This window comes from Acomys minous (genome assembly GCF_964271855.1).
Source record: "Acomys minous genome assembly, chromosome: 20".
Lineage (NCBI taxonomy): Eukaryota > Metazoa > Chordata > Mammalia > Rodentia > Muridae > Acomys > Acomys minous.
The window spans coordinates 6,519,196-6,546,733 of NC_140502.1; the positions used below are offsets into that span (position 1 = coordinate 6,519,196).

The following is a 27,538-nucleotide window of genomic DNA, read 5'->3' on the forward strand; positions in this document are numbered from 1 at the left end:
GTAATAATTTCACGGGATTGTTTTCTCAATTGATTCTCCCCATATGTAGTCTCTGTTCACATTCCTCAAAGGCTTAGTGTAATTACACAGGAGGAGTTATGTGAATCAATTTATTACACACACACACACACACACACACACACACACATTTTTGAATATATATTTCTCACTGTATTTGTGTTTCTATGTGTGTTTCTGTGTGCCTGTGTGTATATCTGTGTTTCTGTGTGCACACAGATATGGTTGCACTTGTGTGTGTGTTTGTGTGTTTCTGTCCATCTGACTATCTGTCTGTTTGTAGAAGTGAGCATAAATTGTCTGTGTTTCAATGCCCTTGTGTATGTTTGTTCTTAGTTTTGTGTATTTTTCTGATTGTATTTGTCAGTGCATGTGTCCGTGTGTTGTGTATATTGGATTGCACATATGTATATCTCTCGCTGTGTGTGTGTTTCTGTCTGTCTCTCCTTTGATATTATGAGCATAAATTTGTTTTTGTTTCAAAGTCTTTCATTGTGAATGTTTGTATCTCATTATTTCTTCCTGTGTGTATTTGTCTGTGCATGTGTGTGTCTATGGATGTGTTTGATATACTTCTGTACTTGTGTGTCTGTTTGGGTGTATATGGTTGTCTATGCCCGTATGCTCAGATGTGTCCATGTATTTTAATGTGTGTGTAAACAAATATGTGGCTATATTATGTGACTATCTCTATATAGATGTGGGTGTCTTTGTGTGCAGATACATGTGTATGTGTGTGTGTGTGTGTGTGAGTGTGTTGCACATCTTTTTGATGTATATGTGCTCATCTATGCATGTGTTTCTCAGTTTTTTTAGAGAAGTGAAATTCTACAAACATTATAACAAATTAATATATCATTTTTATTTAATTGAAAATTTCTACCTGCTACCTTCCACAAAATCGCTTGTCAGATAAAATCATTAAACATTTTCTCCCATTAAGGAAGGGCATATGTATCATATAGTAGTGTCTGATTTTCAGATACAGTCCTTGATGAGAAAGACCCACTTCACTAGCCCTAATGGAGACAAAGTGATCATGAACCAGAAAGAAAAACTTCAGAAAGAGTATGACATTTTCTACATTTGGAATCTCCCACCTGATTTTGAACTTAAGGTGAAGATAGAAAAGTTTAGTCTATATTTACCACATGGTCAACAGCTGCACTTATCTGAAGACATCCTAGAGTGGGCCACAGGAAGTCTACAGGTGGGTTGAAAGAACTGCACTGATTTCCATTACATACAAATAAACACTGTGTTTTGTGATCCATTTATGCTTTTTTATACATTAGTGAAATTAAATAAATTGTCACATAAGGAACCTACTTCTAATCTTCTATGTAACATTTTTTATTTTCACTATTTTGATGTGACTTTTTATTAATTCTTTGAAGAGTTCATGCAATAGATATAGTGTATTTTATTATAATGGAAACTGTGTTTTTAATATGAATATGAAACAACTTTTGACCACTCATTTATCATATTTCTGGTAAAGTGAGCAATAGACTCATGGTACCATTCTTATTACCATGTAGTGATTTCCTCACTTATTATGAATCTGTGATAAAAATGTTAGAGAGACTGAGGCTAAGTGTAATGAGGCAGTAAATTAAAAATCCACAGGCATTAGAAAACAAACTCATTATGTCTTTTAATTTTAATTATTTTTTAATTTAAAATTTTTTATTTAATTCATTTTACATTCCAGCCTTAGCCCCGTCCCATGTGCCCTTACAGGCCCACCCTCTCTCTTCATTCCTTCTATGCCCCTTCCCTAGTCCTCAGAGAGGGGAACCCTTCTCCCCTACTCACTGTCCCCAGCCTATCAAGAATCATAAGGAGTGCCTGCATACTCTTCTTCTGTGATTTTATAAAGTACCCCATCAAGAGGAAGTGATCAAAGAGAAGGCAACAGTTTTATTTTATATGTTTGCTTAAGCCTTCTGACAAAGCATATCTAAATTGTCAACCCTTCTAATCATAAATTAATAATTTTTGATACATATTAAATATTCTATGAATTATTATTTTGTATTTTCTTTTTTATATGTTATGGGTTTTCTGTCTGAATCTATGTCCATGCAACACTGGCTTATATGGTGTATATGGACATTAGAAGGGTGATGCAGATTTCTGGGAATGTGAGACAGCTTAGATGTGCAAACTGAGCGCAAGAAATCAATTGTTATTCACAGTTTGTCTATGCCTCAGCTCTGAATTATGCCAGGTAAAGAAAAAGTTCACTACATTATCCTTGCTGGGCCCTCTTAATTGTTGTATAGTTCATTCAAACTAATGAAGCAGTATCTAGTTTCCTTCTCTGTGTTTGGAGGTATTGGTAGTAATATATTTTTGATGTGCAGAAATTTGTGAATAAAAATTCCATCAGAGCTCCATGGTATGTTATAGGTGTGAATTATGAAGTGATTTATTTTAAGTTATTCTATTCGAACAATACAAACTGAAAGTTGTTTAAATTTTAAAGATGTTAAGTCCAGGAATTCAGGTTGCTCATGTACTCTGGCATTTGCAGTTAATAGTCCTCAGATTGATAAGGGGAATCATTGTTATGCAGAGGAACACAGGATCTGATGTTTAGCTACGGAAATACATATGTATTCAAAGGCTTCAGTGAAATATCACATGTGTTCTAAACATGCACCAGAATAATACTCAATACGAAAAACATATAGAACCATTGCTTTGCTCCCAGATATGCATATGATGATACATGTAGAAACAAACAAACATAAAAATGATGATATCAAATCTACCTAGCTCAAAATGTTAGAGTCATAGTCTTAAATAAGAGTATGTTCAATGATATGCTTAATATATGATTCAAAGAAGTGAGAAAAAGTGAGAAGAAGTGACATCAATTACCTCTGAAGAATAAAAGGGATCACAAAACTAACATAAAATAAGTCACTGAAAAAGCATGAGGAAAAGGAATTCCATGAAAGTACAAAATAATAAAAATATTCAAACAGAAAATATGAAAAGAAAAACAAAATAAATGAAATAAAATTCTAAATAAAAAATCTCAGCAAGACAATAGTTCGAGATAAAGACAGGATGGCAAAGCTTGAATATTATGCATAAGTATTAGAAAATTCAGACTATAACAAAAATAAAACAAAACAAAACGTAATAGTCAAAATATAGGAGACTTGAGTGTTCCTGATTAAAATAATAAATTTACAGTCCAGAGTCACAAGGGGAAAAAAAGGACACACTCAAACTCAACAACACTATATCCAGTATAATGTAATCATAAATTTCAAGTGAGATGTTTGCCCATTGAGATACAAGTCATTCATATAGCAAACATTTAAGATCAGTAAACGAACACACCTTGTCATATTTAACTTAAAATTTATTTTGTTACAAAGACATAACGTTGAAGGCTGAAGTACAGAAGACTGTGTCACAGCAAGTTCCCATCTGTATATCAGTCAATGTCACTATGGATATTCTTACAGAAGGAGAGTAATAGTGATGTATTTCAAACATTTAACAGCCAACCACAGTAACTAAAACAGAAAAGTTATTCCTCATAATAGAAGGATACAGAGCAGAGTTCAATAATAGACACAATCACAGGACTTTATACGCACAGAAAAATTACCATGAAAGATGTTAGTTGAACCACTTCACATGATGAATGCAAGGATCAAAGGAACACATAGAAATCACTAAGGTCCAGACAAAAAAAAAAAACTATTAGAAAACGATCAAATACTACAATATCAACAAGTAGACAATACTCACCAAATAATCTATAATAATAATTTATTGTTAATGATCACATTCTCTAATAAAAATCCATAGACAACAAGGTTGATTCAATAAGACAACAACAACACCCCAAAAATGTTTTGTTACTTCCATGGGAAAAATGATATTTTTAACCTGAATGGAATCCTTCTATAAAAATGGGGGTGATACATCATTACGAAGTGGAAACAATAAAAAAACCAAACAAACAAAATCCATGAAAACTTTCAATTTTATGGACATGGATGGAATAATTCTTAAATAAACACCTATCAATCCAGTTCAACAACACACCAAAATGTTTGTTCTCTACACCTAAGTGTGTTTCACTCAGTAAATGCAAGCATGATTCAAAAATGCAGTTAAGTGAGCTAAGTCATGTAAATACACTCTAAGATGAAATTATATGATTATATAAAAATATTCATAAATTTATTAAAAAGTCCATTATCTATTCAGAGTAAAAAAGAAACAGTTCAGAATACAAAGAACAGGTAATATCTTGACACAATAGGTTTTTTATGGCAAGCAGACTGAAAGCATCGACTAGATGGAGGGAAAAATATAAAATATTTCAATTAAAATAAGAATGAAGCCACGTATGTGTGGTGCATGTTTTAAAACAAACAGTTTGTTGACAGATTTAGAAAATTCTCTGTTGATATGTGACCAGTTTGGCCTAGATAGCTAATTCAAGTCAGGCAGTGTGACAGACAGACCACGCCTTAAAATATTGAACAGAAATGGGGCAGCAATATGCACTGTCTCCACTCTTATTCAAAATGGTCATGAAAATCTTACCAAGTGTCTAGCCAGAGATTTTGATAGATACTGGATCTTCCTATTGGTACTCTAGGTGAGCGAGGTAAGGATGAATGGGGAAATAGAAGGATCCAGAGGGTCCTAGAAATCATCAAGAAGACAATTAAGGCTGGCAGATCTGGACCCAGTTGGTTCAGCTAAAAATACTGTACAAACAAAGGACAATGAATGTAGTAAACCTAGAACCCCTATCCAGATCTAGCCATTGGACACCACCATCTCCACAACTGTGTGGATAGCAGGGACTGACTCAGACATGAACTCTGGTATCCCCTACTTGACCACTTCCTCTTGGTGGGGAGACCTGTTCATGCTCAGAGGAAAAGTAAGCAGGCTACCAGGAAAAGGCCTGATAGGCTGTGATCTTTATTTTCTTTAATTTTTTTTTTAATTTTAAAAATTTATGTGCATGGGTTTCAGATCTTGGAGTTACAGACAGTTGTGAGCTGCCATGTGGGTGCTGGGAATTGAACCTGGGTCCTATAGAAGAGCAAGCAGTACTCTTAACCACTGAGCCATCTCTCCAGCCTGAGACTGTTATCTTATAGTGGGGGTGAAGGTCCCTTTCTGTCACAAACCTGGGGGAGGGGAATAGGATGAAAGTGGGAGGGATGGGGAATTGAAAGATACAAGTGAGGGGATAAAATGAGATTTAATCTGAATAAATTACTTAAATAAAGAAATTTTTGCCATGTGCCAAAATAACTGTGACAATATATTTTAAAAAGAGAGAAAATGACCAATTATAAGTGTATATATACCATTTGAGTCTTTCTGCTCCTGGATTAACTTATTCAGTATGATCATTTCTAGTTCATTCCATTTGTCCACATATTTTGGGAATTCTTTGTTTTTAATAGCTGAGTAGTATTATAGTTTAGATGTACCACACTTTATTCATTTATTCTTCTACTGAGGACTACTTAGGCTTTTTCCAGGTTCTGGCTATTATGGAGAAGGCTGCTGTGAACATGGTTGAGCATATGCCCTTGTGTGCTAGAGCATCTTCTACATATATTACAATGAGTGGAATTGCTGGGTCTCAGTTTTTTGAGATAGATTTCCAAAGTGGTTGTTCAAGTTTGCATTCCCACCAGCAATAAAGAAGTGTTCCTCTCTCTCCACATCCCCACCAACATGTGATATCACTTGAAATTTTTATCTTAGCCATTATGATGGCTGTAAGATGAACCTCTGAGTTGTTTTGATTTACATTTCCCTGATGACTAAAGGCATATATACTCACTTATAAGTGGACACTAGCCCAAGGGGCATGTACCATGGAAGTCTTCACTTACCAGGAAAATGGGATAGGTGTGAAGATATCCTCTTGGGGATCTAGGTGAGAGAAATATGGGAGAATGGGGAAATAGAAGGATCCAGAGAGTCCTAGAAACCTACAAGTAAAACATTATGATGGGCAGATCTGGGCCCAGGGGTTCTGCTCTAACTGTGGCATCAAGCAAGGACAATATGTGCGGTATCATCAAACCCCATCCCAGATCTAGAGAATGGACAGGACATTTTTCACAGTTGAACAGAGAGCAGGGACTAAGTTTCACACAAACTCTGGTGCCCCATATTTGACCACATCCCTTTGATTGAGAGGCCTGATGGCACTCAGAGGAAGGGTAACAGGATATCAAGAAGAGACTTGATACTCTATTATCATATAGAGGGGCAGGAGGTCCCTCTCAGTCACAGACATAGGGGAGGAGACTAGGGTAAAAGTGGGAGTGATGGAGGAATGCTAGGATACTAGGGATGGGATAAGAATTTATACTTGAGATATTTCCCATTTTAGATGTGGTTTAGGCATATCTTGCTAAGTCATTGCTTTGATTAAAATTTGGCCAAGGACAAAGTGAAGAAGAAAGGTTGTTTTGGCTCATGGGTTATAAACAATGGAAGACAAGAAAGGACCTTGGAGACTGAAACTAAAGCACAAGCCCTTGAGAGAACACTGCTTACCTGCTTGCCTTGTGTCATTTCTCACACACACTTGCTTAGCAAGAACATTGCCTTTAGTAGACTGGGCATGCCTACAATGAATACCAAATAATAAAATGCATTAGCATTAGAAAGACAGGCTATTCTGATAGGGAGAATTTCTCAGGTAGGTTCATTCCATATTCCCTATCTTTTTACTGGACTTTGTGTCAGCTTGATGTAAATCAACAAGAAGACCAGGTAGCAAGCTCTGTAGTGTTTGCACAAAGTACACTAAAATTCTGTTTCCATAATGTCTAAGATTTGGTAAAGAACTCAACTTTTCATCAACTTGTTTTAATATATTCACACGTTTGGCATTATATAAAGTGCTAACTGACATGTGGTATCTCAGGTTCTGTATATAAAATAAGCTTATTGATATCTCAACATCCTAATATAATATAGTTATGAATGGAGTATGTAAAACTTAATATGAATTTTATTTCCTCAGTTGGTGCCCTCTGTATGCAGTGCTGACTGTCATCCTGGCTTCAGAAAATTCAGGCAGGAGGGAATGTCAGCCTGCTGTTTTATTTATATCCACTGCCCAGAAAATGAAATTTCTAATGGAACAAGAGAGTGATTTACTTTGCTAATCCTCTCAACCAACAAAAGGATGCTGAAGGAGTCTAAAAAGCAACCTAAAAAATAAAATATACCTTTTTCTCCATTATCAGTCATAGGAATGCAAACACTAACAATGTCATAATACCAACATGAAAAAGCCCTTTTGCCTAGATGTACATTTTGATTCAATTTCTGTCACATCATAATTTCTCAAAGAAACAAAATCTAACTTCAGTGTGACCACATTCTGTATGAGATCTGTCCTTGTTATTAATTTCCCCTATAACTAAATGAATGGCAGATTCCAGTCACGAAGTGTTAATATGTGTATTTATTCTTTTTGCACGTATATATGTGTCCCTAAACATGTTTATGTGCACTGTATATGCTCAGAATTGAACAGAGGACAGACTATGGCACAAGAACTGACGGACTGTGTAATGGAGGTTCTAGAAACCAAGTCTGTATCCTTAGAAAAATTAGTGTAGAGATAAAAAAATTACTTGCAAAATTATCAGAAACTGCTGAGTATGAGACAGAATTTGTGTGATTTGTAGAGGCCCATTTTATTTTTCCCCCTTCTTTATTGCAATTTATTCTGATTACACCCCAATTGTGATTGCCTCACCCATTTTCAAATGTCTGATGTGATTTGTTTCTAGGAAGGTGAGGATAATTGTTCACACATGGTGTACAAAATATAAAGAGTCTTATGTCAAATATTTTATAAATAGCTCCCAATTAATAATTTCATGCAAAAATAGATTAGAATGCTTTTGTACTGAAAACAATTAGTCACAAACAGTAACATTTTATTGCAACCTACAAAGCCAGTTTAGTAAAATGATTATATATTTATGTTTGAGTAAAAGGAAATGGACAATGAATATTTTCCCACATTTGCCTGTCATACTATGCAATGAAATCAAGTTCTTAAAAGATATTTCTGGCCAATAAGATGGCTCAACATTTAAATCATTTGCCTCTAAGACTGATAGCTGGAGTTCATCCCCAGGACCCATAGAGTAAGAGGAGGCAAAGAACTCTCAGAAATGGCTTCTGACATCTATGCACTCAAATTGTATACATAATTATTAAACAAACTGTAATAAAATTGTTTTAAATGTAAAAATTAATAAGAACTAATGGTAATTACATCAATAAATAAAAAAAATAAAAATGCTAATATTATATACAGGTGTGTGTGTGTTGCGCAGGTATGTGTACATAAGGGTGGATGTAGGTGAGATGCAACTAGTACCTCTACAATTAATTTGCAGGCAGTTGTGAAACACCTCACATAGGTTATGGGAACTGAACTCAGGATTTTCTTCAAGAGCAGAACATTTGCCTGGCGTGGTGGCACATGCCTTTAATCCCAGCACTCAGAAGGTAGAGGTAGATGGAGATCTGTGAATTTGAGGCCAGCCTGGTCTACAAAGCGAGGCCAGGGCAATGAAGGCTACACAGAGAAAACATGACTCAAAAAACAAAACAAAACAAAAAACAAAAAAGAAAAAAATCTAGGTCATTTTTGTATGTGGTTTTTTGTTTTACTTTTCCCATGCTTCTTATCTATATATCTATATCTATATCTATATCTATATCTATATCTATATCTATATATATATATATATATATATATATATATATATATATATATATATATATATATCAGAGTATAGTCACTGACTCTGGGGCTCAAGAGGTTGAAATTGAAATGAGGGAAGTGGGAATGTGCTGGATGCTTCTCATGAAGGTGGAGTCAAGATGAAGGGCTTTGTAGTGCTCAGTCTGTAGAGAGGTTTCTACGTTCAGTGATAGAGCTAATGCATCTCATGATCAAGACTCAAGAATTCTTTATCAACAGTGCCAGATTAGAACATAAATAAGGACATATTAATCATTATTTTTTATTTTCTACAGTTTAAAAAGATTATATTACATTTATATACTGGTAAAATTTACTTCTCATATTGACATTCCTACTTCTTCCAAATGGTTACTGAATTTTTCAGTACAGCTGCTACATTTATTTGGACACACTAATATAAATAATAAGAATTAATAAATAGAAGCATTGCTGTACAGCAATGTCCTTCGAATATATTATCAACAATAAAATGGAGGTAATGCAAAGTTTTTCCAACAGATTATTGAAACATCCTGTGAATAAACTGCTGAGGCTGCATTGACAAGTCTTTCCTTTCTAAATCACATATGTATCAGTGTGTGAAGTGTCCAGAGGACCAGTATGCCAACACAGAGCAGAATCACTGCATGAACAAAGCTGTGATCTTTCTGAGCTATGAAGACCCCTTGGGGATGGCTCTGGCCTTAATGGCCTTGGGCTTCTCTGCCTTCACAGCTCTGGTTCTTGGGGTATTTTTAAAGCACAATGACACAGCCATTGTAAAGGCCAATAACCGTGCTCTCAGCTACATCTGACTCGTGTCACTCATGTTCTGTTTCCTCTGCTCCTTGCTCTTCATTGGCCACCCAAACTCAGTCTCCTGCATCCTGCAGCAAATCACATTTGGGATTGTATTCACTGTGGCTATTTCCACTGTGTTGGCCAAAACAATCACAGTGCTTCTGGCTTTCAAAGTCACAGCTCCTGCAAGAAGGATAAAGTATATTATAGTTTCAGGAACACTTAACTACATCATTCCTCTCTGTACACTCATCCACATTATTCTCTGTTCAATCTGGCTAGGAGCTTCTCCTCCCTCTGTTAATACTGATGCACACTCTGAGCATGGCCAGATTATTATTGTCTGCCACAAGGGTTCTGTTATAGCTTTTTATTGTGTCCTAGGATACTTAGGATTCCTGGCCCTGCGAAGCTTCACTGTGGCTTTCTTGGCCAGGAACCTGCCTGACACATTCAATGAAGCCAAGTTCTTGACATTCAGCATGCTGGTGTTTTGCACGGTTTGGATTACCTTCCTCCCTGTCTACCATAGCACCAAGAGCAAGGTCATGGTGGTTGTGGAGATATTTTCCATCTTGGCATCCAGTGCAGGCACGCTGGGATGCATCTTTGTTCCCAAGTGCTACATCATTTTATTAAGGCCAGACAAAAATTCTCTTCAAAAGATCAGGGAGAAATCATATTCATAAGGTCATATATCATGAATATTTTGTGTTAAGTTAAATAATTTTCCAACTTTTATCATGATTGTAGATTCTATCCTTCCTTTCCTTCCAGTCCTACCCTTCCTCCCTTTCTCCATCCCCTCTCTGTTATGCCTCAGATTAGTGGAGACCACCTTCCCATGCACCGAGTTCACCCAGTTGCATCAGGACTGAGCCTGTTCTCTTCCTCTGGGTCCTGGAAAGATAGTCCCACAAGGAGGAAGTGTTCAAAACTCTGGCATCACAATCCATGTCAGTAACAGCCCCTGTACTTCTTCCTAGAGGAGCTACATGAAGCCTGATCTGTCCATCATCTACATATGTGTAGTTGGCATATACCCAGTTCATTCATTGTCCTTTGTTGTTTCCTCAGTCTCAGCAAGCCTCTCTGTGCTGTGATTAGCTGGTACTTTTCGTCTTTTTGTGGAGCTCCTGTCACCTCAAGTCCATTTCTCCTTCTTCCCACTGATCCACAAGACTCCCTATTATCACCGAATGTTTGGCTGTGAGTCTCAACATTTTTTCTTTTTTAAAATTTTTTCAACATTTTTCTCAACCTGTGTTTAGCAGAGCCTCTCGGAGGACAACACAGTTAGGCTTCTGTCTACAAGCACAGCAGAGTATCATTAATAATGTCAGGGGTAGGCTCTGTCCTGGGACTCTTGGTTTGTGCCAGGTAGTTCAACTGGTAAATGAAATCTAACTGACATATATAAAGTTGGTACATAACCACCAAATATTGGGCTGCAGTGCATGATCTGTCTCTTTTTAGGATGATGCTCACTGTTTCCTCTAATTGCATAGCAGTATCATGGCTACTCGAGTTCTGTGTTTTCTATTATCTTGCCCTGATCTACTTATTTCACAATTTTTAACTCTTGGGGCATAGTGCTGAGTGCAAATGTTCTTTTCTTTTTTAGAATAAAAACATTCAAACTAAAATCAAACTTTATAATATCTGGGTGAATGACCTTGATGCCAGTGAAGTGGTGATTAAAAATTTGAGGAAGTTTGTGGGAGTGTGAACTCATGCTTTCACATGAAGGTAAACCAATTTTCTTCTTTACAAGGGGAATGTGAGGGAATATTGATGCTATCCAGGGAAGTCAAATATTTAAACTTAGAAGGGTGATGGTTTGACAAACATAAAGAATACTAAAGAAGATGTTTTTCTGTCTTAGCCGTGGCAGTTAATAACATACCTAGCTCTTTAATAAGGCCTGATTCATTGCTCAGCCCGGAACAAATTATGTTATCAACACTATGTTACAATAGCTCCGAAGAATAAGATGTCCTCTTTTGGCTTACATGGTTACCTAAGCTCACCTGTGTACAAAACAAGACATGAAAATTCACACCCAGCCGGGCATGGTGGCCCACGCTTTATCCCATTACTCGGGAGGCAAAGGCGGGTGGATCTCTGAGAGTTCGAGGCCATCCTGGTCTACAAAGTGAGTCCAGGACAGCCAAGGCTACACAGAGAAAACCTGTCTCAAAAAACAAAACAAAACAAAACAAAAAAAGCAAACACACACACACAAACAAAAACAAACAAGCATGTATACACAAATTGACATATATAACTGAAATATGTAGTCTTTAAAACATTGTAGGATAGTATTTTGAAGAGCATGCATAAGCAAGCTGGTTTTCAGGAAGATTGAAGATGGTGATCCCGAGCACTTCAAGATGGAGCCTGCAGACCCACAAGTCCTGAAAAGTCTTAGGTGAAATGGGTCCACAAAGTGCAGAGCACAGGTGGGTCTGTCCTCTGGTCTTCCTACTGGCCCACAGAGAGCAAGTGGCCAGTCCCCAGACTCTGGGCGTGTACCAGTTCTGATGATCTGTAGCTGTGCTCTATAGTAAGGACTTGGTATCTGGGACTGAACTGCGTGGTAAAGCGCCAGAATCCAGAGCTGTTCCCCTAGAGAAATCTCAGGAACACAGGTGTATCTGACCTCACACCCACCCATGAGTCCACAGAAAGCTCCAGGTGCTGGCAACCATACCAGCACAAAAAACAAAGCCCAAAGCAGCTGAATGTTCTTGCCTCACCTGCGCCCTCTCCCTAGGTCTCTGACAGATGTGTGAGTCACACAGTAATGGCATCAGAGTCAGTGGGCCCAGTGGGATGTGAGAGTGTGGATCTGATCTCATATCTCCCCACCAGTCCACAGTCTATGAATTGTAGTATAGTTATCATGAACTAATGGCTAATTCTGCTTATGACTATATATCATATCTGTCTTTCTGAGTCTAGCTTACCTCATACTGAATGATATTTTCTAGTTCCACCCATTTGAATCTCAGAGTTGGCAGACTTAGGCAATCTCAGGATCACCCTGCCTTCAATTCCAGAGGTGACAGCCATGGGGGACTACCAGAAGTAGTTAGGCTTATCCTTGATCTTTGTTTGCCAGTTCCCAGTCCGCAGCTCTATCTGCAATTGCTGAGAAACCAGTCATTGGGTACTATCAGCAGAGATTAGGAGTGCCCTGTGTCCTCTCTGTATGGTTAAGATGGCCCCAGCTCTGTCGCAGCTCCAGAGGCTGCATTCATAAGAGATTGCCAGCAACTGTGAGATCTACCTCTCAACTTCCATGCACTGTCTTCAGGGTCCCAGGTCTGCCTGCAATCCCAGAGGTGGCAGCTATCAGGGACTTCCTTGGCAGTATCCAATAGGGATTAACTACCAGCAGCACATCATGCCAAATCCCAGTGCCCAACTCTATGTACAATTGCAGAGGCTTCAGCCACCAAGGACTACCAGGGATCTATAAGTGTGCCATCACCGGGAAATACTAAATGGCTAATGAATAGGATAGGAACATACTCCACAAAACCTATGGATATGCAGATTCATTAGAACCCAGATTATCCTACTAAACACGGCTGGATCATGTAAGACATGTGAACCCATGCAAAACAATCATAAAATTTCAAATATCTAAAAGTAATGGAAGAAGATATCAGAAGATGGGAAGATTGTCCTTGTCAATGGATGAGAAGAATCAACATAGTAAAACTGGCCACATTACCAAAAGAAATCAATAGATTCAGTGCAATTCCCATCAAAACAGCTACAGAATATTTTACAGACCTTGAAAGATCAATTCTCAATTTCATATGGAAAAACAGAAAACCAAGAACAGCTAAAACAATTCTTTGCAATAAAATATCTTGTGAAGGAATCTCTACCCCAGATCTCAAGCTGTGCTATACAACAACAGTAATAAAAACACCATGGCACTGGAATAGAAATATGTTGGTTCATCAATGGAATCAAATCAAAGACCCTGAAATAAATCCTCCCACCTATGGACACTTGAGTTTTTACAGAGAAACAAAATCCATGCCTTGGAAAATACATAGGGTCTTCAACCAATGGTGCTACTCTAACTGCATGTCTACACATTGAGAAATGCAAAAAGGTCAATATTTATCACCTTGCAGAAAACTAAAGGCCCAGTATATTAAAAACCTCAACATTAAAAACAGAAACACTAAATCTGTCAGAAGAAAAAATGTGAAAGTGCCTTAATCTATTGTCACAGGGGAAAACTTCCTGGAGATGATACAAACAGGTCAGGCTCTAAGGTCACAATTAATAAATGGGACATCATGAATTTGAAATTCTTCTGTAAGTCAAAGGGCATTGTCAACAGGACAAAACAAGAGCCTACATCCTATGAAAAGATCGCCACAAATCCTACACCTGACAAATAATATCCAAGATTTACAAAGAACTCAAGAATTTAAATCACCACCAATAAAAGCAACATAATTAAAAATGAGGGTCAGATCTTAAAAGAGAATTCTCAACAGAGGAATATTGAATGGCTGAAAAACACTTAAGGAAATCCTCAACCTCCTTAGCCATTAGAGAAATGCAAATCAAAATGGCTCTGAGATTCCAACTTAGGTTCATCAGAATGGCTAAGGTCAAAAATTCAAGTGACAGTACATGGTGGTGAGGATGTGTAGAAAGAGGAGGAATACACTTCCACTGTGTGTGGGAGTGCAAACTTGTGTACCTGCTTTAGAAATCAATCTGGCACTTTCTCAGAAAGTTAGGAGTAATGCTACCTCAAGACCACCTAGGACACTTCTTGGCAAATATCCAAAAGATGATCCACCACACAAGAAGGAAATTTGGTCAAGTATGTTGATGGCAGCCTTAAGCATAATAGCCAGAATCTTGAAACTCCCTAGATGTCCTTCATTCAAAGAATGGAAAAAGAAACTGTGGTCAATTCATAAAATGGAATATTACTCAGTTATTAAAAAGAAAGGAAAAATTGAAATTAGCAAGCAAGTAGGTGAAACGACAAATTATCTTTTTGAGTGAGATAACTCAGACTCAAAAGATATGCATAGCATGTATTAACTCATAAGTGAATATTAGCCTGACATGGATATCCTCTGAGAGTGCCCATTCACAGGGGATTGAATCAGATGGTGGGACTTTCTAGTGAACTCCAGGTGAGAGTGGTGTGGAAGAATGGAGAGATAGAAGCATCCAGAGAGTCTAGGAACCCCACAAGAAGACTGCAATGCTTGCAGTTCTAGACACTCAGGGAGAGGGCTGCTGCTCAAAATGCTGAACCAAGCAAGGTCAATGCATGTAGGAAATCTAGATACTCTTATCAGATATAGCTAATGGACAGCTCATTCTCCATGGTTGTGGTGAGAGTGGGGACGGCCTCTGACATGAACTCTGGTGCCCCTAATTTGGGCACTTCCTCTTCTTGGGGAAGCATGGTGGCACTTAGAAGAAGGGGAAGCAGGTTATCTTGATGAGACCTGATAGGCTATGATCTTAGGGTGTGTGAAAGTGTTATCTTTCTGTCACAGGTCTAGGGGAAGGGAAGAGGGTAAAAGAGAGAGGGGGAGCAGGAAGATACAAAGGAAGACACAACGTTAGGGATATAATCTAAGTAAATTATTAAAAAGTAAACATGAGCAAACAAGTTAGTGAGAGTAGGGGAGAAACTGAGGACTCCAGTGTGGTAAGCAGGATACAGCTACTTTATTTGGCAAATGTAGGAGTAAGTTTTGCTCCATTAAGCCTCTCATGGAACATTTTGTGTTTTCATAAATTAGCAGTGAACATAGACACTTGTCTGCTGTGTTTATTTAAGCATTATTCATAATAACCAATACATGTATTAAAATTTAATGGATCACAACAGATGATAAAATGAATAAAAAATAACATCAAACATTTTGTGATTTTACCTTCATATCATATTCATAGCATATTCATGTGTTATTTGTAATACATTTGTAGAATCTTAAAAGTTTCATTAAATATATTATCTCCTGGGGAGATCAAATATGGCAGTACCAATTATTCACTGTATTTGAGAGGCAGGATTGAGCCTAGAGATAGGATAAGAGCTAGAGACCACAAGACCTGGAGATCGCTAGGTGAGAGATATGGACATGGTGCAAAGCACACCTGGGTCTGTCCTCAGGCCAAACAACTGGTCCCGGGAGGATGGGTGCTCAGTCTCCATAGACTGGCTGCATATGAGATTTACAGATGTAGCTGTGCTCTATATCTTACACTGTGTATCTGGGACTGAACTGCAGGTGATGAAACACCAGCATTTAGATCTTATGGCCCAAGGGAGAACCCAGTAGAATGTGTGAATCAGACCCCAGACAACACACATGCAGTCCTGTGTCTTTAAAGCCCAGCACAGACACCTGGGTGGTACCTGCACTCTCTCTGACTAAACTGTGGGTTACACTGTAACCTGAGTATCAGCTAGCCCAGAAGGGATCATAGTGTGTATATGGGACAGATCTGATTTCAGATCTCCTTGTCAGTTCAAAGAGAGCCTGAGAGCCCACATAGGGGCCCAGATGGCTACAGACAGATTATCTACTAGGGCGTTACTTCCACTCTCTCTTTTGAACTGAATCTATGTCCCATGGCTGGAGAAGAATGGGCAGGAAGAAGTTCAGGCCAGTGGACAGCTTCCACACTCTTTGGCAGATTGAACCTAGGTCCCAACGCCAGGGCTGGTGCAAGAAGAGGCAGCCCCAAAAATAAATGGGCAAATTTGTAAGACAGCTAAGAGCTCTGCACTCCATGGCATAGTAATTTGAGATCCTAGGGCTCCTGTGGCCAAGTACAACATCTCCAATCCCAGCCAAAAGCAGATATTACCTTCATTATCTCAGACTGAACCTAGGGCAACAGAGCACCATCACCAGCCCCTATTGGCCCAGGCAGGAGCCCAGTGTGTGAGGCAAAGTCCCTTGGAGCTGAAAACCAGTCACTGAAGGATACCCTGATCCCCACAGTTGAAGGGTCTAGCTCTATAGACACTCATCAGTGAATTACTCTCAATGACCAGTGAAGGACATCAAAACTACATCCTAACATCAGAAACAGCAAGACAGCTAAAGACCAGCATAAAAACACAAACAACAAAACCAAAAACAACGTGACATCTCCAGAACACAATTATCCCAAATAATTAAACCCTGGGACTTCAAACACAACTGAAGCACAAGAAATGACGTCAAATCCTAAGTAATCAAGATGATAATGGAGAAAACAAACAAAATCCCTAAAGAAATAGAGGAAGATGCGGACAAAGAGATTGAGGACCCTAGAGAGGCCAGGACAGAAGCCTATACAGTGGAAGGAAGAAATCACTAGAAGAAATTCAGGAAAATGTGAACAATCAGATGATGAAAATCAATAAAACAGTTCAAGACTTGAAAATGAAAATGGAAAAAATGATAAAAGCACAGACAGAAGAACCTGAGAATAAAAGAAATTATAAAAGAAAACAAGAAATGCATAGGTCAGCTTCCCTAACAAAATTCAAGAGATGGAGTAAAGAATCTTAGGTGCAGAAGTTACAATAGAAGAATTTGATGCAACCATCAAATATTATGTCCCAAAAATTCCTGACACAAACCATCCAAAAAATCACGGACACCATGAAATGATGAAATCTAAGGAACTAGGAATTAAGGAAAAAAGAAGAATCCCTGCTTCAAGGCCAGAAAATAACTTCAGCAAATTCATAGAAGAAAATATACTCATCTTAAAGAAAGAGATGCATATAAACATAAAAGAGTCCTACAGAGCACCAAATAGAATAGACCAAAAATATACTAATCCTATCACTCAATAATCAAAACACAAATGTATAGAACAATGAAAAATTTAATTGGCAGCAAAGGAAAAAGCCAAATGGCAAGCCTATCAGAATTACACCACACTTCTCAGCCAAGACCATAAAAGCCAGAAGAGCCTAGGCAGAGGTCCTACAAACCCTAAAAGACCAGAGATGCCAGGCCAGAGTATTATACTCAGTGAAACTTTCAATAACTATTGGTAGAGAAAACAAGATATTCCATGGCAAAAACAAATTCAAGCAGTACCGAATCACAAATCTGGCTCTACAGAAGTTACTAGAAGGAATACTGCAAAACAAAATGAGAAACTACAACCCATATAACACAGGAAATAGATAACTTCACTGTAGCAAAACAACCACACAAACAGTCTACTTCAACCAACACCCAAATCACGGGACTTAACAGTCACTGGTCATTCATATCTCTCAACATCAATAGTCTCAATTGTCCAATAAAAAGATATAGACTACCAGAATGGAAGCATATACAAGATGTACTATTCTTTTGCATTCAAGATACACATCTCAACCACATTGAAAAACATTACCTCAGAGTTAAAGGCTGGAAAAATTATTCTAAGCCAACAGACACAAGAATCAAACTGGTATAGCCATTTTATTGTATAATAAAATAGACTTTCAATTGAAATTAATCAAAAGAGGTAAGGAAGGAAATTTCATACTCATTAAGGAAAAATTCAACCATGATGATATCACAACTCTGAGCATCTATACACACAGTGCAAGGGCATCCACAATTGGTTTTTTTTCTTTCTTCTTCTTTTTCCCCCACCATTGTAAGAAATATTAACAAATTTTAAGTCACACGTTGATCTGAACACATTAGTAGTGGGAGACTTCAACACTTTCACCAAAGGATATGTCAATGAAACAGAAACTAAACAGAGAAATAATAAGGCTAACCAATGTCTTGAATCAAGTCGAATTAACAGATATCTACAGAATTTTCACCCAAATAAAAAAATTATACCTTCCTCTCAGCACCTCACAGAACCTTCTCCAAAATTGACCATTTAATAGGTCACAAAGTGAGCCTCAACAGATACAGGAAGATGGAAATAACACCTTGTATCCTATCCAATCACTGTGGTCTAAAGCTGGACTTCAATAACAACAGAAATAGCAAAAATCTGCACACAAGGAAACAGAAAAACTCTCTACACAACTACTGGATCAATAAAAAAAAGGGTGAAACTGAGGACTTTTTAAAATTCAATAAAAATGAAGGTACAACAGATCTAAATTTGTGGAATACATTGAAAGCAATGCTAAGAGGAAAATTCATAACACTAAGAGACTTCTGAAAGAGAATGGAAACATTTCATATAGGCAACTTAAAGATATATCTAGAAGCCCTATAAAAAAAAGAAGCAGAAACACCCAAGAGGAGTAGATGGCTGGAAATAATCAAACTCTTGGCTGAAATCAATAAATTACAAACAAACAGAACAATTCAAGATTCAACATAACCAGGAGCTGATTCTCTGAGCACATCAACAGGATAAATGACCTGTTTGACAAACTAAATAAAAGCAGAGACACAATATCCAAACCACCAAAATCAGAAATGAAAAGGGAAATAAAATAACAGACACGAAAGAAATACAAAGTGTCATTAGGTCCTAATTCCAAAGCTTATAGTCCACAAAATTTGAAAAAGTGATGAAAATGGGCATTTTCTTGATCGAAATCGTTAAAGTTTGAGTCAGTATAAGATAAAAAAATTAAATAGTCCTATTTCTCCTACAGAAACAGAAACAGTTATCATAAATCTCAGAATACAAATTAACAAATCAACATGCCCAGGGTCAAATGGTTTCAGTGCAGAATTCTACACGACCTTCAAAGAAGACTTATTAACAATACTCTTCAAATTACTCTACAAAATAGAAACATTACCAAACTTATTCTATGATGTCACAGTCATACTAAGACCTGAATCTCAGAAAAACCCAACAGTGAAAAAACATTTCAGACCAAATTTTCTTAAGAACAGTGACATAAAATTACTCAATAAAATATTCGCAAACCAAATCCAAGAACAAACACATGAAAGGTATCACTCACCATGACCCTGTAGGCTTCATCCCAGACATGCAAAAACGGTTCAATATGTGGAAATCCATCAATGTTATCCACCACATAAACAAAATTTTAAAAACCACATGATCATCTCCTTATGCCAAGAAAGCATTTCTCAAAATCCAACATCCATTAAAATGTAAAGACCTGGAGTATCAGGGATACAAGACACATACATAAACATCATATAAGATACATACAACAAGCCAATAGCCAGCGTAAATTAAAATAGTGAGAAACTCAAGGAAATTCCACTAAAATCAGGGTCTAGACAAAGCTGCCCACTCTCTCAGCATCTCTTCAAAATAGTACTTGATGTTTTAGTAGAGCAATAAGACAACACAAGGAGATCAAGGGGGAACCTACATTGGACAGGAGGAAGCCAAATTATCACTGTTTGCAGATGATATGATAGTGTACATAAGTGACCTCTAAAATTCCATCAGAGAACTCCTCCAGCTAATAAACACCTTCTGCAAAGTGGTTGGATATAAAATTAACTCAAGGATGGGGAGAATAAACATAGTAAACATGACTATCGTACCAAAAGCAATTTACAGATTCAGTGCAATCCCTATCAAAATACCTACATAAAATTTAAAGACATTTAAAGAACAATTCTCAAATTCATATCAAGAAAAGTCAGAATAGCTAAAAGAATTCTGTACAATAAAAGATCCTGCAGGGAATCTGTATACCTGATCTCAAGCTGTACTATATAGCAACAGTAATTAAAACAGTATGGTCTTGGGATAACTATAAGCTGGTTGATCAATAGGATAGATTCAAAGACCCAGAAATGAATCCACACACATATTGTCACTTGCTTTTTGACAAAGAAGTGAAATCTATTTAATGAAAAAAAGGTAGTATCTTCAACAAATGGAGCTGGTCTAACTTGATGTCTACATGAAGAAATATGCAATTAGACTCATATTTACAATCATGCACAATACTCAAGTCCAGATGGAATAAAGATCTCAACATAAAACCAGAACACTAAATTGTTTAGAAGAAAATTGGTAAAGAGCCTTGAACCCACTGGCACAGGAGACAACTTCCTGAACAGAGACCCTATAGCTCAAGACTTAAGGTCAACAATTAATAAATGGGACCTTGTGAAGTTGAGAAGCTTCTGTAAGGCAGAAGATGCTGTCAATAGAAAAAAGCAAGAGCCTACAGATTGGGAAAAATTCTTCACATACTCTACATCTGACAAAGGTCTAATATCCAAAATATATAAAGGCCTCAAGAAACTAAATACCACCAAAGCAAATAACTCAGTCCAGTCATGGGGTACAGAGCTAAACAGAATTCTCAACAGATGAATATAGAATTGGTAAGAAACAGTTTAAGAAGTGCTCAGTGTCTTTAGTCATCAGAGAAATGAAACTAAAAATGACTCTGAGATTCCATGTTACATCTATCAGAATGGATAAGATAAAAAACTCCGGTGACAGCACATGTTGCTGAGCATGTGGAGAAAGGAGAATACTCCTCACTGCTTGTGGGAGTGCAAACTTGTACAACCACTTTTATCCAACTGACCAATGTGGCACAGGTTTCCAGTCCCCAGAATCTGGACCTGTGCCTACTCTGGTGACCTACAGCCATGCACTATAGCATGGACTTGGTATCTGAGACTGAAGGGTCGGTGGTGCAATGCCATACTCCAGATCTGCTTGCCCAAGGAAATCTCCAGAAAACAGGTGCACCTGACCTCAGACCTAGCCATAAGTCCACAGAAAGCCCCAGGTGCTAGCGAACACACAAGCACAAAAACCAAAGCCCAAAGAAGCTGAGAGTGCCTACTTCATCTGTACCCTTTCTCTCCCTCTCTGAGTGATCTGTAGAACACACAATAGTATCAGAACCAGTGGGCGCAGCGGGACTTGAGAGTGTGGATATGGGATAGATCTGATCTCAGATATCTCTGCCCATCTACAGAGGGACAATGGGCCCACAGGACGGCCCATGTGGCTGTGGAAATGCACTCCAGCTACAGCTTCATAGTCACACACTCAGCTTGAATCTTTTATGGAGCCCTGGTCTGAATGGAGCAGGCAGAGCCAAGCCAGCCATCCCATCAGACTGTTCCTTCTCAATTGGACAGAACTGCTCTGGCCTGAAGAGATCCTGTAAATGCCTAGCTAGCCAACACCGTCCAGCACGGCCTCCCACCTAGCCACCTGCAGCAATCCAGGGACCCATTCCTGCAAGCTATGGTGGAGCCTGACCAGCTGCCACAACATAGCAGGGTTGCCTGTGTACACCCAGATGGGAATGAACCAGCATCAAGGGATCTGGTGGAAGCCAAGCTAACCACCACAAGCCAGACGGCAGTATATGCCCTCTCAAGTTGGAATCACCATGGCCTGGATGAATCATGCAAAATCCTAGCCAACCATTACAAACCAGCCAGGGTTTCAGACCTCTAAGGTACATTGAGCCTTGGCTCACAAAGACCCAGTGGCTGAGGGTAGAAATTTCAAAGCCTAGCCAATGACAAGACAATCAGCTTTATCTAAACTACCTCAAACAGATCCTTAGGGTATAGAGCCTGTCTCTTCTGAACCAGTGGGTAATCCTGGGTGTGGAGTAACATACCTTGGAGCTGCAATCAGGTCACCTGCCTGATCCAGAGAAGGAAAAAAGAAACTGTCTCTCAATGTCAGAGACATCAAGATGACTAAAGTCCAGTGTAAAAATATCAATAACAAAACCCAAAACAATATGGCATCTTGAGATAATAGCTATCTCAAAGAAATCAACCCTGACATCTCAAATACAATTGAAACACAAGAAAATGACCACAAATCCTTAGTAATGAAGATAATAATGGAGAAAATGAAGAAAATACATAAACAAATGCAGGAAGATGCAGCCAAAAAGACTGAAGACCTTAAAGAGGTCCATAGAGAGGCACTGGAAGAAGTTCAGGAAAATGCAAACAATCAGATGAAGGAAACCAATAAAACAGTTCAAGATCTGAAGATGATAATGGAACCAATCATAAAAGCACAGACAGAAGAAAGGCAGGAACAAGAGAACTTAGATAAGAAAACAAGCAGTGTAGAGGCAAGCTTCTCTAAGAGAATTCAAGAGATGGAGTAATGAATCTTGAACTAGAAGATTCAATCATAGAACTTGAAACAGCTATGAAAGAAAACCCATATCCTTCATAAAGCCTCTAAATCAACTGAGAAAATCTCATAGGCACTCAAAAGGCTTAAGGTGAAATAACAGGTCCTACATGGTCTGATTCAGATCATTTGCATATATAGCATAGCTTTCAGGTTCATATTGGTTAAAATACATGTGTGTGTGTGTGTGTGTGTGTGTGTGTGTGTGTGTGTGTGTGTGTATGAATGGGTGTACATCTGATTCTTGTGCCTTCTCTTGGGTGTTTATCCTTCTGTTATTTTTCCTTGTCCATCATTGATGTGACATATTTTTTGTGTTTTTATATTAATTTTGTTAAAAATAATTCTGTGAGAAAACGTAAATAAAAGCTTTTGATAGCTTTAAATAGATAGTAATACACACTTCTGTATTAAAAAGAATTTATTTATCATCTGATTTTGAGTGAACAGAGTTTTGAATAGGTAAGCAAATCCTCTAGAATTGAATTTATAAATGGTTATAGGCTGTATATGGATACTTGGAATAGAAACCTAAATCTCTGTAAAGACAGTCTCTGCTCTCAATGATTGGATCATCACTCCATACCTCCTAGTGCATATTTCCTCATATCCAGAATTACATTTTTAACTTTTATCTAATTTGGCAAAATGTCAAATTATGTTAGTTTAGGTATAAAAATATGAGACAATAGTCTGGAGCAGTGTCCCTCATCATTATGAGAATCAATAGATAAATAATGACCAAATGAGTTAATGAAAACAGGGGAATTGTGAAAGTTCCCTTAAATGTTTGAAGTGTGAGATGAAACTGAGGGCTCCAGTGCGGTGAACAGGATATTTCTACTTCATTTGGCAAATGTGGGAATAATTTTTGCTATATCTAACCTCTTATGAATTATGTATGTATGCAAGTAAGCATAGCACAAAGACACTTTTCTGCCATGTTTATTTCGGAATATACAAGACATGATATCAAATTTAATGCCTTTTAACTGATGGGCAAATAAATAAGACATCATCCAAATTTGTGTGATTTTACCTTCATTTGTATGTAGTAATTTTTGCTATTTGCAGTGCATTCTTAGAATTTTGAAAGACTAATAAAATATCTTATATCTTAAATATACACGTTATGTTTAATTAAATAATGTAAATGCTTATATAGATGCATAAAATATGCTTCTATTTAATTCATAAATGTCTGAAATCAAAAGTCAAAAATAAAACTAAACAAATACAATTACTGGGTCCATATTTTTCTATACTTATTTGAATTCAGATGAAAAACACATGGTGGCCTCCCTATAAGTAATGGGATTGTGCTCAACCTGGAAAAATAATATCACTCTCAGCAATTGTAGTCATCATGTTAAGTTACGCAGTAAAATTTGAGAAATTCAGAGATTTCATAGACTATAGTTTCAATATTTTATGTGTATAAGTGTTGGTTGGCATGCATGTGTGTCATATGCATTTTTACACAAATAAAGTAGGACAGGTATCATTTCAGAACTGCCAAGACATAGAGGAATTAAGGATGGAGTATTGAGTGACACCAATGGGAAGAAAATATCATCATCACACTGGCAATGCAGATTCTAGAGTATAACCAAGAATAATATTCAAATAAACAGGAAAATCTTATAGGAAGTGTTTACAATGAAATCCATGATTGTTTCCCAATTCTTATTCACTTCAAAGATACTCAGCATAAGAATTCCTTATAGGCATTACTTGAATATAAAAGACCAAATTCAATGTTGAAAATCAAAGATGAAATTCAAGAAATGGGTCACCAAAGGTTATTGACCTGTGAGAACTGAGGTTCTAGGGTGGAGATCATGTGTTAGAACTCAAATATTTAACTAAGTTTCTCATTAATACTGTAGGTGTTAATGGAGTGATACATCTTATTTAATAGTTGAAATGATACATAAACATCTGGAATTCTCTCTAGACCTTGTTTAACATTTAAAAATCAATATTTAACATGCAAATTATCTGCCATTTTGTGAGTCGGTGGATGATTTTTGGATACACCAAGACTCAACAGTGTGTCACTCCTGAATCAATAACTTATGTTTCACTGTGAATCATCTAAAAAACATCTAGTGACATAGTTTTAGTGGTATTCACACAAACATATTTTTAATATAGCTCTGAGACTAAATTTTCATAAAAGGGCCTCTGTTTAGGGATCTTACTGCCGCAAACATGAATGATGTCATGGAACCAGAGACAGAACTATTGTGATATATATTTATCAACCATGTTTATCATATGGACTGTCGACCTCAGATGACAAGCCCCAGGGAAGATTCCTCCCAGTATGAGGAAGGGCCTTGGGGATTAAACGAAACATGAATGTGCAAGTAGACTTTCCATTGTCCAGAAATATAAAAGAAAGTAGAAACACATGGGTGCCCATCTCATAGGCTCATATGCATGACCCTTCACAATCCATAATACAGAGGTTTACAGTAGGACAAAGATGTTCACTTTGACCTTGTTTTACTTGTTTTACTTGTTTCTAAACATTGCTGTTCTTGTGGCCAGTTCTCTTCCTTCCAGGTGCTTCTGGAGACTGAGGCAGAATGAAAAAGAGGATGGAAACATTATGACAGCTTGTGTCATCTCTCTAGAAGCAGTGCAAGGGCCAGTGAAGAAAGATGATTTTAGCAACCTTCTGAATATGCTGTAAGTGCTTTTGTATTTTTTTCATGTAGATTTCCGCACAAGTATTTCAGGAGAGGTGTAAAGATGAGACACAGAACAATGCTTTGAATGCTTTGTCTTGTTCTTTCAATGTGTTAACCATTAAACAACTCTGAATTCTGTTATAAACTCAATGCTATTTTATGACTTTAACTTTGCCCACAGAGTATTTTATGTTTCTTCCAGTTAGCCTCCTGATTTCAAGGCTAGACACTGAGTGAACACAGGAATCTTATCGTGATCCCCAGGATTAGCTCTCCTGTTGAGAGTTTCCAAAGCACAATATTCAATGCTTTGTTATAAAAAAAATTTATTCTATACTATTTCAATAAATTTTAATCTGAGAAGGTACAGATAACTTTTCTGTCAGTGTGTAGCTACCAGTACCTGTGCTGGGGCCTCTAATGTTTGGACTACACCTAGGTACAGAGAGCTTTCACACAGATGTTTAGTTCCTCTCTGAAATTCTCTGGATGTGGTAACACCATGACTTCTGAACCAGCATCAAGAATGTAAGTAGGATTTCTGTCTCATGTGAACTTAAACTACCCCTTATATCTCCATCATAACTTGTATACATATGCAACCACTGACTTTTATGTATTATAAATCCCAGTTCTTTACTCTCTCTTTAACATAAAGAAGGAATGCTTAGACTATATATTTTATGCTTGAAAAGGGAGGCTATCACTAATAGTTGTGACAATTTATTTTCCTTGTCACTAGACTGAATTGTATTTGTAGCATGTCTAGTTGACAGTGGCTGAAAATTGGATTAGAGGTGTTTCCCAGCAGTTCATCTCTTATTTATTTAAAAATTATATCTTCTTTTTTATGTCTAAGTTGCTTATTTTCTGACACTTTTTATCACAATTGCCACTTATGTTTCTCTTTCATTAATTTACTAAGTACAATTGCATATTTTGCCATGTGGTTACTGTACACATTTTGGATTTATGGGTTTCTGTTAGTTCTGTTCAAGCACAGCACTTTATACTACTAGTCTACTCTGACAGCTTCAGTAACTGGTGTTTCTTGTGTTTAGCATGCATGAGTTACATTCTAGTCTCAAAATCATATTGTGTGCCACTGAAATGTTCAATATCAATTTTCTGTGTGGTAATAAAGATTATTCTAAAATGGGCTACTTTGTAGACAATGATACCACAAAGAACTAATTTCTAAGTGGAAAACTAATTATATTTAAATCTGAATGAATCACTAAGAATGAGGGATTGTGTCTGATGTTTGTTTGTCAGATGATATGAAATTACTAGAAAAAGTCAGGAAAGATTATTCTTCCCATAAAGAGAAGCAAAAAAGATCTTATATTCCAAATTAATATTTGCCCCACTTTATTAAAATGATATCAGAAAGATTCATCATATTCCCTACTCTTTATATTCTATTTTACAAATATGTAATGTTGGCACAAAGAAATCTTTCTGTAATTTTCAGATGTATCTAATTCTCAGTAGGATGCTAGTGTTCTGATAGTGTAACTGGAAGTATGGTCAAAATATGCTTTTGATAAGAGAAAATACACTATTTGTCAAATGTGAATCACATTTGCTTTTTTTTGAAATAAAGTAAGTGATGATCCTGGGATATTTGCGCCTACACTTAATCTGTGCATGCATGTCTGGAGGTTTATTCCTGTGGATTTGAAGATGTGTGCTAGAGCAAACCTTCATTCAAAATTGTGGGATTAGTTACATTACTATGGCATAAATTAGCATTGCTAATGTTTATTCACAGGGATTCATACAAACATACATCTTTTTAATTAATATATTTATTCATTTATTTTACCTCTAATCATAGCTCCCTACCTCCTCTACTCTTGGTCCCACTCTCCCTCCTTCCACTTTATATCAATACTGTTCTTCAGAGAGGGGAGCTGCACTACCAACCCATCCCAACTAATCAATCACATCAGGACTGAATGTGTCCTCTTCTCCATATATATAGGTTTTTTTTTATTCTGTCTGTTATGACCATAGTTGAGCCAGTGTCCATGGATTAGCCCCAGGTACTGTAATGTTGGATCTTGAGTTTTCTGAGAAGGGGGTTGATTGATTTCAAAAGTCA

The 27,538-nt window shown here is 37.2% G+C and overlaps 1 protein-coding gene across 1 annotated transcript in view; it reads left to right on the forward strand.

The window, feature by feature from the left end:
* The window catches only part of LOC311590870 (vomeronasal type-2 receptor 116-like), a gene marked incomplete at both ends in the record, with an annotated part of 37,458 nt that overhangs the window by 528 nt on the left and 9,392 nt on the right, over positions 1–27,538 (forward strand). Inside the window, one exon of the mRNA XM_084770163.1 lies at positions 25,304–25,429. Coding sequence (XP_084626289.1) covers positions 25,304–25,429 — 126 coding nt within the window. The remainder of the gene's footprint in view (positions 1–25,303; positions 25,430–27,538) is intronic.